The sequence below is a fragment of the Drosophila persimilis genome, unplaced genomic scaffold (genome assembly GCF_003286085.1).
Source record: "Drosophila persimilis strain 14011-0111.01,24,50 unplaced genomic scaffold, DperRS2 tig00000002-arrow-pilon, whole genome shotgun sequence".
NCBI lineage: Eukaryota > Metazoa > Arthropoda > Insecta > Diptera > Drosophilidae > Drosophila > Drosophila persimilis.
The window spans coordinates 17,107,417-17,119,139 of record NW_020825289.1 but is presented as its reverse complement, the minus strand read 5'-3'; the positions used below and the strand labels follow the sequence as shown (position 1 = coordinate 17,119,139).

The 11,723-nt window shown below is 49.2% G+C and overlaps 5 protein-coding genes across 5 annotated transcripts; 2 read left to right on the top strand and 3 right to left on the bottom strand.

Moving 5' to 3' along the window:
- Positions 1 to 733: 733 nt before the first annotated feature.
- On the top strand, positions 734 to 1,834 carry LOC6592898 (proteasome subunit alpha type-6). The gene is made up of 4 exons (XM_002017904.2): positions 734 to 799; positions 862 to 956; positions 1,012 to 1,188; positions 1,247 to 1,834. Exons 2-4 carry the CDS (start codon positions 881 to 883, stop codon positions 1,726 to 1,728), a joined length of 735 nt encoding a protein of 244 aa, XP_002017940.1. The 5' UTR covers positions 734 to 799; positions 862 to 880; the 3' UTR covers positions 1,729 to 1,834.
- A 24-nt stretch (positions 1,835 to 1,858) lies between these two features.
- LOC6592899 (deoxyribodipyrimidine photo-lyase) lies at positions 1,859 to 3,595 on the bottom strand. Its single transcript, XM_002017905.2, has 2 exons — positions 2,291 to 3,595; positions 1,859 to 2,224 (listed from the first exon to the last, which is right to left on the bottom strand). The coding sequence occupies exons 1-2, from the start codon at positions 3,554 to 3,556 to the stop codon at positions 1,868 to 1,870; spliced, it is 1,623 nt and encodes a 540-aa protein (XP_002017941.1). The 5' UTR covers positions 3,557 to 3,595; the 3' UTR covers positions 1,859 to 1,867.
- Positions 3,596 to 3,889: 294 nt separating this feature from the next.
- Positions 3,890 to 6,356, bottom strand: LOC6592900 (exocyst complex component 3). The gene is made up of 2 exons (XM_002017906.2): positions 5,328 to 6,356; positions 3,890 to 5,271 (listed from the first exon to the last, which is right to left on the bottom strand). Exons 1-2 carry the CDS (start codon positions 6,297 to 6,299, stop codon positions 4,027 to 4,029), a joined length of 2,217 nt encoding a protein of 738 aa, XP_002017942.1. The 5' UTR covers positions 6,300 to 6,356; the 3' UTR covers positions 3,890 to 4,026.
- Positions 6,357 to 6,433: 77 nt separating this feature from the next.
- On the top strand, positions 6,434 to 10,822 carry LOC6592901 (ubiquitin-like modifier-activating enzyme ATG7). Its single transcript, XM_002017907.2, has 9 exons — positions 6,434 to 6,650; positions 6,714 to 7,235; positions 7,301 to 7,513; positions 7,569 to 7,713; positions 7,772 to 8,119; positions 8,180 to 8,344; positions 10,077 to 10,370; positions 10,432 to 10,548; positions 10,609 to 10,822. Exons 1-9 carry the CDS (start codon positions 6,463 to 6,465, stop codon positions 10,660 to 10,662), a joined length of 2,046 nt encoding a protein of 681 aa, XP_002017943.1. The 5' UTR covers positions 6,434 to 6,462; the 3' UTR covers positions 10,663 to 10,822.
- Positions 8,359 to 9,796, bottom strand: LOC6592902 (32 kDa beta-galactoside-binding lectin). The gene is made up of 3 exons (XM_002017908.2): positions 9,503 to 9,796; positions 8,776 to 9,363; positions 8,359 to 8,713 (listed from the first exon to the last, which is right to left on the bottom strand). The coding sequence occupies exons 1-3, from the start codon at positions 9,592 to 9,594 to the stop codon at positions 8,428 to 8,430; spliced, it is 966 nt and encodes a 321-aa protein (XP_002017944.1). The 5' UTR covers positions 9,595 to 9,796; the 3' UTR covers positions 8,359 to 8,427.
- Positions 10,823 to 11,723: the final 901 nt, after the last annotated feature.

Here is an 11,723-nt window from a genome sequence, read left to right as displayed (position 1 = left end):
TGTCTGGCTTATGATATGCCCATGAGAGGACAAAGTGCCGCACACTCTCAATGCAACAATTTTATGGAGCAGCTCCGCAAATGCGAAAACTGCCAATTAAAATTTCTCTATCAGTCAAAGCAGTTTTGAAAATGTTGGCAGTTATATTTGATCAATAGATATTAGACCAATATTTGGTATTTCCTGTATTTGGTATAATACTGCATTGGTATTTCCGTAAGCTACGGTCATACATTATTGAAAAATATCGATATTTAAGAAAAAACAACGATGATTTTAACGCTAGTTTGGAATTTTTACAATAAATTCTCTATTTCATTTTCAACGGTATATAGAAATCCAATATTTCGACGGAACATCAAAATTAAGCAATATGGTTTCCAATCCTTGACGGAGAACGATTAACCCATTATATGCCAGGGGGGTATTTCAATATTCCACCGAAAATAACAAAAAATTAATCATTTTAGCGCAGTTCAGGTGAAGGCATGCGTAGTTATTTTTAAGTTCAGATGAAAGATGGCATGAATCTACAAGAAGAATTTACATTCGTTATTGTTTTCAGCCATTTACCTGAAGTAGTTGAACTATTTAAAAAGAGGGGGCTGAAGTGGGCTATGTTCGTAAATTATAACTTGAATTCGTCGGTATATTTACGGTATATTTCGGCATATTTTGGTATATTTCTGAGGGTGAGGCCGTATATTCTATCGACAATGACTATATGAAATTAGCAGTCGGCCGCATTTGTCGCAAAATCGAAACTATAAACAATTTGTTCATTTAATTTGCTTAAAGAGTAAGTGGTTTCTCTCACAGACGCCTAAATTCCACATTGTACGTTTCTAAATCGGTTTGCAGCTAGTAAAACGCCGAAAACATGTCTCGCGGAAGTTCAGCCGGCTTTGACAGACACATTACCATCTTTTCGCCCGAGGGACGCCTCTACCAAGTCGGTAAGTGCGCCACCCACAGGTTGCCTGCAACTCTCTAACGATAATCTTTCTCCAGAGTATGCCTTTAAGGCCATCTCACAGGAGAACATCACCACGGTAGCCCTGAAGAGCGGCGATTGTGCTGTGGTGGCTACCCAGAAGAAGGTTACAGAAAAGAACATTGTCCCGGAATCGGTGACACACTTGTTCCGCATCACCAAGGAAATTGGCTGCGCCATGACTGGCCGTATTGGTAAATTGCTTCTGTCCTTTAACCTTCCGCATTAAAGAAATTACGTATAAATCTTTAGCGGACGCCCGCTCCCAGGTGCAAAAGGCCCGATACGAGGCGGCCAATTTCCGGTATAAATATGGCTACGAAATGCCGGTGGATGTGCTGTGCCGTCGCATTGCTGACATCAACCAGGTGTACACGCAGAACGCCGAGATGCGTCCGCTCGGCTGCAGCATGGTGCTGATTGCCTACGACGATGAGATTGGACCCTCTGTCTACAAGACGGACCCAGCTGGCTACTTCAGCGGGTTCAAGGCCTGCTCGGTGGGTGCCAAGGTGCTCGAGGCCAACAGCTACTTGGAAAAGAAGTACAAGAACAATCTGTCTGAGGAGAAGGCAATACAGTTGGCCATCACCTGTCTTTCCACTGTCCTAGCCATTGACTTTAAGCCCAATGGTATTGAGATTGGAGTCGTCAGCAAGACCAATCCAAGCTTCCGCACTCTGGACGAGAAGGAGATCGAGGAGCATCTGACCAAGATCGCCGAGAAGGACTAAGTTCTACCCGCCAGTTGTAATTTTTAAAAATTTTCTAAATACCCGCTAAATGGAACCGTGTTAAAATATAAAAATGCTCTGGGCTTGCATTCAAAAACAAGGCAAACGTAACCAATAGATTTATTCAAGTTCAACCGCCTCAACCCTTCTTCTTGTGCACCTTGCCCCCATAGCGCATGACAAAGGCGTTCACGTCGAACTTGCGCTTGCATCCTTGATAGTTCATGTAGCGAATCTTTCCGAATATCGCACGCTCCTTCCAGCCCATATCGTGTATGCCCCCAATGGACCACATGCAGCCCACATAGCCATTGGGATCGCGCCCGTCTAGGCTGTACTTGTCGTTCAGCAGGATCGCGTACTCCAGCGCCTGCTCCGGCGTGGCCGTCCACTCGAGTATTTTCTTGGCCCAGTACATGCGCAGAAATCCGTGCATCTTGCCCTCTCGCACCAGCTGCAGCTGGGCAGAGTTCCACAGGTCATCGTAGGTGAGCGACTGAAAGACGGAAAGGCTTTCGGTCACATCCATCAGAGTTAGCTACAAATAGCCACCGTTCCTTACCTGTTCGAGCTCCTCTAGAGTGTAACATGGATCACGCTTGTCTTTGCGATGGGCTTCCAAGGATTGGTATGCCCACGGGCTCAGGCCCTTCAGGCTGTCGTAGTTCTCGTTGTAGTAGCAAAAATTATCGGCTAATTCTCGGCGAACGATGGCCTCCTCGCAGTACGCATCCGCCGAGGCCTTGTGCTGGCTGCGATAGCGTTGAACCTCCAGAACACAGCGTTGAGCTGAGATCTGACCAAAGTGGAGCCACGGCGAGAGTCCGGATAGCGCATCAACTGTGGGATCATTGCGCTTGTCGTTGAATTTACCCAAGCGTCGGCTGCAGAACTCGTACAGTTGGAGACAGGCCGCCTTGTAGCCTGGTTTCGCCCACTTCACCTCATCCACGTCCATGTCGCACTCCAGCATCGCATATGCAGCTGGCCAGTCGATGGGTTTTACCTTCTTGCAACCTTCCCCATACGGATGCTTGATCACTGGTGGAAAATCGCTCAGGAACTCTCCCAGCTTGGAGTTTATCTTGTTTCGTATAGTCCTGGCCGCGTACTCCTGCTTGTCGGAGGCCACCCAGAGCGGAACTACGTTGTGAGCATCCACCTGGGTCAGCGGCACGTTCTTGGGCAACGCCTTTGCCACATCCTCCACCCATTTTCGGGGCACGCGAAGCGGCGCAAAGTCACACACCACAGCACCTACATCTTTGGAACGCACGAATTCCGGTAGACGATCCACTGCCGGTCCCAGCAGCAGGTGGAAGGGTATGCCTAGATCCCGACATTGCTCTTCCACCTCCTGCAGTCCGCCCATCATGAATTTGTAGTGTCGAATGGTGGCATTGAGGAACTTCGGCACCAGGCAGAATACCACTGCCAGCGGCATCTCCAACTTGAGGGCCAAACGCTGTGCAAACAGCAGAGCCCAATTGTCCTGCACCCGACCATCCCGTGACATCCAATAGACGACGCCGCCACTGCACTTATCTTGGACATCGTTCACCTTGGACAAGACGCGCACCCGTTTCTTCTTGAAGGGAAACTCCTGGATGTTCGCCGCCGATTCAGATCGCTGCTGCTCTAGGTGTGCGAGAAACTGCTCAAAGTTTTTGTATTCTGGCTTACTTTGGACAAGCTTTGAGCTGGAGGCACCTTCTTCACCGCCACTGCTGCTTTCTTGGGAGCTGCTCGCGGCTGGTTCGGCGCTTTTCTTTTCCTTTTTAGGGGCTTTTTTGGAGGCGCCTGCTGTGCCCGACTTGGCGCGTTTCATGGTGTATATTGGAGCAAGCTGACGGATAAAATTATTAACAAGTAATCCAACAATAGACGAACAGTTTATGTTATTGAAATTTGGGCGCCAATAGGTCGGAATAAACATGACTGCGCGTCGTGGTGGCAGCTCTATCAGCTGTTAAATTCAAACAGGCACTTAGGAACATGGTATTATTGCAAATATGTAGTTTTGATCATGGTAAACATATATTTAATGGCCAGTTAGGATCCACCAACATTTCTTATTGTGCGAAATGAAAAAATCTCTGAAACAAAACTATAATCATTCGCGCCAAGTCAAGGTGGCAGCCCTACTACACGATAAATACAGTTAAATATATATAAATTTATTTAAATATCATCATATTGGATATATATTTACACAATCTGAGCTAAACATAAATACGATACTGAATAAACATTCACTTGCGGAATGGGCTGGGGAGCAACACATAGGTCTCATTCGGTCTACCACAATTTGTCACTGAACACAATCTCCTTGAATATGCAGTCCTGTTTGGCAATGCTCACCATTGCCTTTTTGGACTTCATGGCATCCTGCACCTTTTCTCGCACCTCGGCCGCCTTCACGTCGTTGCGTATGTAGAAGAGGCGGACCAGATGATCCTCTGTGAGGGACGGATAGCTGCCCAGCAAGGTGTGCAGATCGAGGACCAGCAGCTCAATGTCCGAGATGAGCAGCCCGGAGAGTGTGGTGATTAGATCGAGCGGCGAGTCGCTGAGCGATATTTTTGGAGCAATCTTCTCGAAGAAGAGCTTGAAGCGCTTGGCCTCCTGCTTGATCTTTCGCGTGATGGCGTCGCACTCGACGCGCGGCTTGGAGAGGCGTTTGGACAGGAGGGCACGGATGTAGCGCTTGGCCAGCAGCTTCTGTGCCTCGTTGATCACCATCTCAAAGTTATTGGGCCGCAGGTGGTTGTAGTCCTGGAAGTAGTCGTCCAGTGTCACGCATATGGTGTCCACAGACATGCTGCTGGCTAGCCACTTGACGGTGAACAAGTCGTGGAAGTGGCACTCCATGTCCAGGAAGGCCTCCTCCAAAAGGTAGCTGGCGGCGTGCGCTCGGATCCGCTGGAAGGTGGCCAGCAGGCGCTCAAAGTCCTCGTAGTGCTCAGTGCGCGACTTGGGCCAGTAGAGCTGCTTCATCTGCTGCGCCAGCTCCACCATCTGCTGGCTGTTGTTCACAATGGTAATGATGTAGTGCGTGAAGTACTTGATCTGATCCCGGTTCCGGAAGTGGTGCTCCTTCAGCTCGATGACGTTCTTGAGGTAAGTCTGGCCGAAGATCTCCACCTGCTGTATGCTCATTACGAGCGCCTTGAACGTCAGCTCCTGGTGTATGGTGTTTGTGACCTGCAGATGCTGGTCGATCATCTGGAAGATGATCACCGGCGCCGAGGTGTGGTAGTAGTGCTCGTCCTGGTCTGGCACCGTCTCGGAGAACCACTCTACCTTCTCCGTCTCGGCTGCCTTGGTCATCCACTCCTGGTAGTTGCGCTGCATATTCTGAAGATACTCATCCTCTAGAGCCTTGAGATGCTCGGGCCGCAGCAGGGTTCCAATCAACTTGTGCACATCCACATTGAGGTCTGGATGCGACATGAGCTCAGTCCCCGGGTACGTGTGGGTCACCCAGGCCAGCATGGAGACGTACTCGTTGCCCTCAAGGCCGGATCGCACAATTGTGTCCAGCTGGAAGAAAAATGGATTAGATCCAGTGACAAGCCAATCAAAATTGGATTACTTACATAGCTTGAGAGGCCTTCGTGGTAGAACTTGACGTACTCGTTGAATATATCGTAGTGGGGCGGAAAGCAGGGCACGCACAGCGATTTTACCACGCGCAGATCCTCCAGAATGATTTGACGCAGAATCTCCAGGTCGCGGACCAGCCACATCTTGTTGTCCGTCCGCTCCTCCAGCTTGGAGCCCTCGATACGCGTTGCGACCGACGACTGCAGCACGTCCAAGATCATCTTGCGCCACGCCTTCGGGCGACCGGGAGGTAGAAAGCCTGTCACCTTCTGCTGCTGCACGGCAAACTGGTCGTTCTTCTCCTCGCGTTCAATGATGCGGAGAGCAGTCACGATCACGGTTGGCTTCTTGCGTACCGTATTCAGGGTGCGGCTGAGGATCAGGCGCAGCTTCTTCTCTAGCGCCTGAGAGACCGTGTCCACCTTCTCGAAGTGGCGCTTCAGTGTGATCTTGTCCGAGGCATGCTGCTTCGGCTGTTTGTGCAGCTCGTACAACAGATCGTCGCGGGAGTTTTCCAGATCGGCCAGGCACTGGTGGGCATTCAGCAGCTTGTCTTCATCGATTAGCCCCATGGTCTTCTGCACACTGGCGTCCACATTGAAGATGTGCTTCAGGTTCTCCATGGCCGTGGCGTACTGCGAGTGTTTCGTGTTCTCCTCACGGACCACTTCCAATGCATCGTATACTTCGGGCACGCCCTGGAGCAGGTTCTCCACCTCATTCATCCGCCGGCGCACCTCGCGCACATCCTGCATACACGTCTCCAGCTGCTTCAGCCCCACCCGGACGCCGTCCAGCTGGTTTTGCATTCCGGTCTTTAACAACGCCTCCACGGACGCCTTCTTGCGGGCGATCCGGTGACGGTACTGCTCCACTTTCTCCAGCTGCCCCGGCCGCTGCAGCATGTTCTGTATGTCCTTGAGGGCAGCCTGTCGCGCCTCATCCTCCAGTTGCTGCAAATCCATCTTGCCCTGAATTTTTGTTGTTTTTTTCGCAGAAATAAATAAAGTCCAGTACCGACAACACTAGGCTATCGATAGTAACAAGCGATAGCTACATATATCGCCCATCGAATCGCTTTGTTTATTTTCTTGTAGCCAGAAATTTAAACCGAAAAAAAGCCACAAAATGAGCGAAAGTATTCTGCAATTTGCTCCCTGGGAGTCCTTTGTTTCGCCTACATTCTGGCACAAGCTGGCTGAACTAAAATTGGATCACGATCGCCTGTCGGATGCCCAACGTTCCATTTCGGGCCACTACACAAACCGAAAGGCTACGGGCTGTCTGTTGGAGGCGGATTACACATCGTTCAATAGGTAGCATAGGCTTGTGCCACACCCCCCCCTTCCATATTCAACCCGCATCGTTTCCATCCACAGTTCTGGGCAGCCACCAAAGTTCAGCCATGCTGCCGTTGGAACAATCTATAACAAAAACACAATTGAGGAGTTCAAGGCCCTGGACAAGCTGACGCTGTTGTCTGATGAGGGCAAGAAACTGTTAGCTGATATGTGCAGCGACCGGGTGGCGAGTGATCCCAGTCTGTTGACTCGCTTCTTTGTTCTATCCTTTGCGGACCTCAAGTGCCACAGCTATTACTACTGGTTCGCCTTTCCGTGTCCCTTGACGCCCACACTTAAGCTACAGGGAGCCGGTACGAGACTTAAAGATCTGTCGAATAGCAGCAAATATGTAGAAGCCCTGCAGACACTTCCACCCGACGCTCAGAACTTCTTCATCCTGTATGCCAACGATCAAGAGGATGTCGTCGAGGCTCGAAGCTTGAGTTCTCTGGATGAGAAGGAGGTGGAACACTATTACTTTGGTTTTGCCGATCCCAGCGAGTACGAGCATCCTGCTTGGTTGATGCGGAACTATGCCGCCTTTCTGCTGCAACGATAGTGAGTAGTTTAGTCCCTTAATTGATAATTATAAAATTAATATAATGTCATACTCTCATTCGTAGTCCCAGTTTTATTGGGAAATCACTCAGGTTTCTGGGCCTACGTTACAACCAACAAATGCAGATGGACGACAGTCTGATATGGAATGTAGTTCAAACCGAGGCCTGCGACTTAAACGAAACCGAAGATGTGAAATTTGTTGGCTGGGAATTGAACAAAAACGGGAAAATGGGTCCGCGAATGGTTTGCATGAGGGACAGCATGGATCCAGCCAAGTAAGCTGCCAATTGTAGGCATTACTTTTTTACACATTTATACTTTCAATTACAGACTGGCCGAGAACTCTGTAAACCTCAACTTGAAGTTGATGAAGTGGCGCCTGGTGCCAGATCTAAATCTTGAGATTATCTCACAAACCAAATGCCTTCTGTTTGGCGCTGGTACCTTGGGCTGTGCAGTAGCTCGCAATCTTTTGGTATCTACTCATCGACCGTATTATTACCGTGCCATTTACCATTATTGATTAATTGTAGTCTTGGGGCTTCAAACACATAACTTTGCTGGATAACGGAAAGGTGGGATTTTCCAATCCAGTCCGCCAGAACCTCTATACGCACGCAGACGCCGTGGCGGGCAACCGGATGAAGGCCACAACAGCCGCCTTAAGACTACGTGATATAAACCCTTCTGCAGAGACCGTAGGGCATGTGCTGGAGATACCCATGCCGGGCCACACCATCGGGGAGTCGCTGCGCGCTCAGACTGAGCAGAACTTGCTGCTGATTGAGCAGCAAGTGCAGGCGCATGACGTCATCTTTCTGCTCACTGACTCGCGCGAGAGCCGCTGGCTACCTACACTGCTTGGAGCGGCGTATGAGAAGGTGCAAACGAGAGTACTTCGCCCACGTAGAGTAAAAGCGTAACATTCTGACCCTTTCCAGATTGTCATCAATTCGGCGCTGGGCTTCGACAGCTATTTGGTGATGCGGCATGGCAGCAGCCGCGATGAGGCCGGCGACAGTGGGAGGGAAATCGTGGGACTAAAGTGCATCAATGGCAATCAGCTGGGATGCTACTTCTGCAACGATGTCACGGCGCCCGGCAATGTAAGTGGACTCTGTTAACGTTTAACACATTTATTTTCAGACTTCGTTCACTGGTAAAGACTATACAGTCAATGGATTCCGCTTTAGACACACTCGTAGTCGTGGCGCGAGTACTTCTCGAAGGCGGTGCACGTGGGGTCGCCCGTCTGCAGGTGATCCACGCCTGTTATCTGCAACACCAGGCCCTTTATGCAGGTCACTTTAAAGCCCACCAAGTTCAACATGGCGTTGGGCGTGCGCCAGGCATAGCTGAAGAAGTTGAATCCATCCACAGCCGTGAGCACTTCGCGTTCCGTAAAGGCCAGTGCCAGCTTGAACTGCTCATTGAACTTGAACGGAAAGCCCCCATGACGCTCTTCGGCTCCAAATCTGGAATGGTTGTTGGAGTTGTTAGAAAAATGCCGAAACAGGCGATTACTGCGCAGACTTACTCGAAGTTCTTGCCCATGGAGTTTCGCACTACCAGCTGCTCGTCAAAGCGTATGCTAAAGTGCAGCTCCTCGCGCTTGGTGTCCGAATCCATGAACTTGATGATGAACTGGCCCCGCTTGTTGGCGGAACAGCGAGCCGTTAGCACAATCACATGGCCGGGACTGAACAGTATGGGTTGATCGTTGCTGAAGGCTTTGAAGTAGTCCGAGGCGTGTATGGCTGGCCACGGATTGGGGAAGACGGTGCGATGATCCACTTGCCTGATCACCTGTATTTGGTCGCGTATCTCCAGAGCCCGAATAGCACTCAGCGGCATGCGATAGCGGAACGTACAGAAATCCCGGCTGTTGATGGAAATGTGAAAGCTATCCTCGCAGGCCAAGATGTAGACCATGAAGAACTCGCCGCTCACAATGGGATTCGGAAGCGTTACGGTGTCCATTACCGCCGACTCCTCCTCGCCCCAGACGCCGTTCACGCGGGCATTGCGCACTATGGTGTCATTGCGGAAGTAGCAGGAGAAGTGCAGACCGATGTCAGCATCCGGATCCACAGAGCTCTTGGCTGTGGAGAGGTCTATGTGGAACCTAGCGGGGCGAACCATTACAATAGGAGCATTAGTCATATCAGCAGCTAACGATAAGAAAAATGGCTCTACACTCTATTAGTCATGTACTGAGATATGTGTATTCCCGTCAACCTATGCTGATTCGGAGCGGTGCTCACCTGGCGGCTCCATCGATGGTCTTGGCGACGATCTCCAGTACATGCCCAAACTCCAGCGGATGCGACAGGTTTCCAGCGAATTCCGTTAGCATTATTGTCAATGTTCTATTAGAGGTGTCCGCGAATCGGGAATCTAACTTCTCAGGCTCTCAGTTGGGACTATAGCGCCCGAACAAATGAAAACAATATCAAGGTTTCTTTCGGAGAGCGTGTCCAATGGAGAGCCGAAACTTTATCTAATCAGCGGCAAACCCACTCCCAAAGGGGAAAAACAGTTGCACAAGCACTACCAGCCCAAATCGGCATTGCGTTCTCCGCCTGACTTTGTTTTAAATGTACGAGAATTGTTATTAACTAATCAAACAGAAAAGTTGCGCTCTCGCACGCTAAGGTGTCTTACCGAACGGAGGCGGCGGCGGTGGCGGCGTCATCTTTGGTCGCAGGTCCCAAGTTTTCGGCTTCGTTTGTTGACACTGCAAAGCATGTGGAAAAGCTCTGCCCAGGGGGAAAGCTTTCAAGCTTGTTTGTGCAGTTGAGTGAAAGCGTTTCTCCATCTATTTCTGTCTCTTTCTAGTCGCTCAAAGATCGTACTCTGGATCAGCAATGCACTGTGACACGACCCGGCGTCTCCAACATCGCTGCCAGCTATGCCGTGGAGCTGCTGGTGGCTCTGCTCCAGCATCCCCAGCGGGAGCTAGCTCCGGCCTACTACGCCCAAACCGGAAGGCAGCAGTCGAGTGAGGATTCCGGCAAGGTCCCCGAAGGACTGCTAGGCATCCTGCCGCACTCCGTGAGGGGAATGCTCTGCAACTATGAGAACATCCTGCCAGCCACGCAAAAGTTCGCCCAATGCATTGCCTGCTCAGCGGTAAGATTACTAAGCGATTATAAAAATCAATACAGCTGCAACGGGTCCCTCTGTTTTACAGCCAGTTTTAGGTGCCTTCAAGAACGAGGGACATGCCTTTCTCTTTAAAACCTTTGAAACAGCCAAATATCTAGAGGATTTGACGGGCATCTCGGAGTTTAAGCGTTTGAACAGTGAGGTTTGTTCCCCCATTAACCGAATTGGATCCACAGATTACTGCAAATATCCAATTTTATAGATAATCGACTTTGATGATGCCGAGTTTGATATTTCCGAAGATGATGAGGATTAGTACTCCTTCATTCTGAATTTATAGTAATATCTTTTACAAAGCATTTATAGTCCAATGTCTAAACCAAAATGTATGTATTCAAATGCTTTATCTAGTCCTTAAGTAAATTGTTTTCTCTATATCTTTACATCATTTCAAACGATAAAATACAATAGAATGTGGGAAAAAACACGTTTCCTTCGACGCCTTTGCCCTCTGTTTGCACAAATATGTTTTTCTGCTGATAAGAAGCAATCGTTTCCAATGCGCAGATATGGTTCTGATCTGTGGAAAGGCCGGAGAGAAGAAAAATCCCCAAGTTACGGTTCACAAATAACAACATGTGTACATTCTCCGATAATGATGAGTGGAATCATTATTAGATGCATCATTCGACGCAAAAACATCCAAAGAAGATTCTTTTGCGAATCAAATCTGGCTAGAAGTATGCTAATGACTTACAGATGCGCAAAAGAATAATAGTTCATAGGTCAATAAACTAGAGAACGGTAAGATAGAAAGCCACGAGCCCGATGGTCTATGCTAATCAGACTTTCGATGGGGTAAATTTTTTGAGTACAATCGTTGCGTTTGAGCCTCAAAGATGCTAATGATATTCAGATGGAGTTACTTGTATTTACTCGAATTAATCATGTCACTCATTGCTTTAAATAGAGCCAGGCCAAATGTGTCGAGCTAAAGTAAACAAACATAGTCAGCTAACCACCCAGTCCGAGGCCGTAAACATTTCCAAACTCATTATTTGACCCCAGGCCCGGCTTTGACTGATGAAACCCTAACCCAACCCGAGAATGCCATGCCGCTCAAGTGGCAGCCAAAGGCTCTCTCTCTCGCTCATCGAAAATAACAAAACCCCGAAAAGAAGAAAGACAACAGCATAATCAATAACTGAACGAGTGAAATGCGCGGAGATATCTGAGTCGGCAGCATAAATTTTGGTACCAAACCAACTGAGCAAACAACAAATAAAAACGCTGATCCCCGATGCGAAGCTGGCGTTTTGACTCGCGGTCACGAAAAGCGCTCAAAATGCCTTTCGAGCCGCTGGCGCTGCGCCGGCG

Bases quoted from the DNA above. Each gene is read 5' to 3' on its own strand.
- LOC6592898 (XM_002017904.2), top strand. From the start codon at position 881: ATGTCTCGCGGAAGTTCAGCCGGCTTTGACAGACACATTACCATCTTT. The intron at 957-1,011 runs GTAAGTGCGCCA...ATCTTTCTCCAG, and splicing joins GGGACGCCTCTACCAAGTCG to AGTATGCCTTTAAGGCCATC. The intron at 1,189-1,246 runs GTAAATTGCTTC...ATAAATCTTTAG, and splicing joins CGCCATGACTGGCCGTATTG to CGGACGCCCGCTCCCAGGTG.
- LOC6592899 (XM_002017905.2), bottom strand. From the start codon at position 3,556: ATGAAACGCGCCAAGTCGGGCACAGCAGGCGCCTCCAAAAAAGCCCCT. The intron at 2,225-2,290 runs GTAAGGAACGGT...TCCGTCTTTCAG, and splicing joins CTCTAGAGGAGCTCGAACAG to TCGCTCACCTACGATGACCT.
- LOC6592900 (XM_002017906.2), bottom strand. From the start codon at position 6,299: ATGGATTTGCAGCAACTGGAGGATGAGGCGCGACAGGCTGCCCTCAAG. The intron at 5,272-5,327 runs GTAAGTAATCCA...TTTTTCTTCCAG, and splicing joins ACGAAGGCCTCTCAAGCTAT to CTGGACACAATTGTGCGATC.
- LOC6592901 (XM_002017907.2), top strand. From the start codon at position 6,463: ATGAGCGAAAGTATTCTGCAATTTGCTCCCTGGGAGTCCTTTGTTTCG. The intron at 6,651-6,713 runs GTAGCATAGGCT...TTCCATCCACAG, and splicing joins GATTACACATCGTTCAATAG to TTCTGGGCAGCCACCAAAGT. The intron at 10,549-10,608 runs GTTTGTTCCCCC...CCAATTTTATAG, and splicing joins TTAAGCGTTTGAACAGTGAG to ATAATCGACTTTGATGATGC.
- LOC6592902 (XM_002017908.2), bottom strand. From the start codon at position 9,594: ATGCTAACGGAATTCGCTGGAAACCTGTCGCATCCGCTGGAGTTTGGG. The intron at 9,364-9,502 runs GTGAGCACCGCT...TCGCCCCGCTAG, and splicing joins ACCATCGATGGAGCCGCCAG to GTTCCACATAGACCTCTCCA. The intron at 8,714-8,775 runs GTAAGTCTGCGC...CAACCATTCCAG, and splicing joins TCCATGGGCAAGAACTTCGA to ATTTGGAGCCGAAGAGCGTC.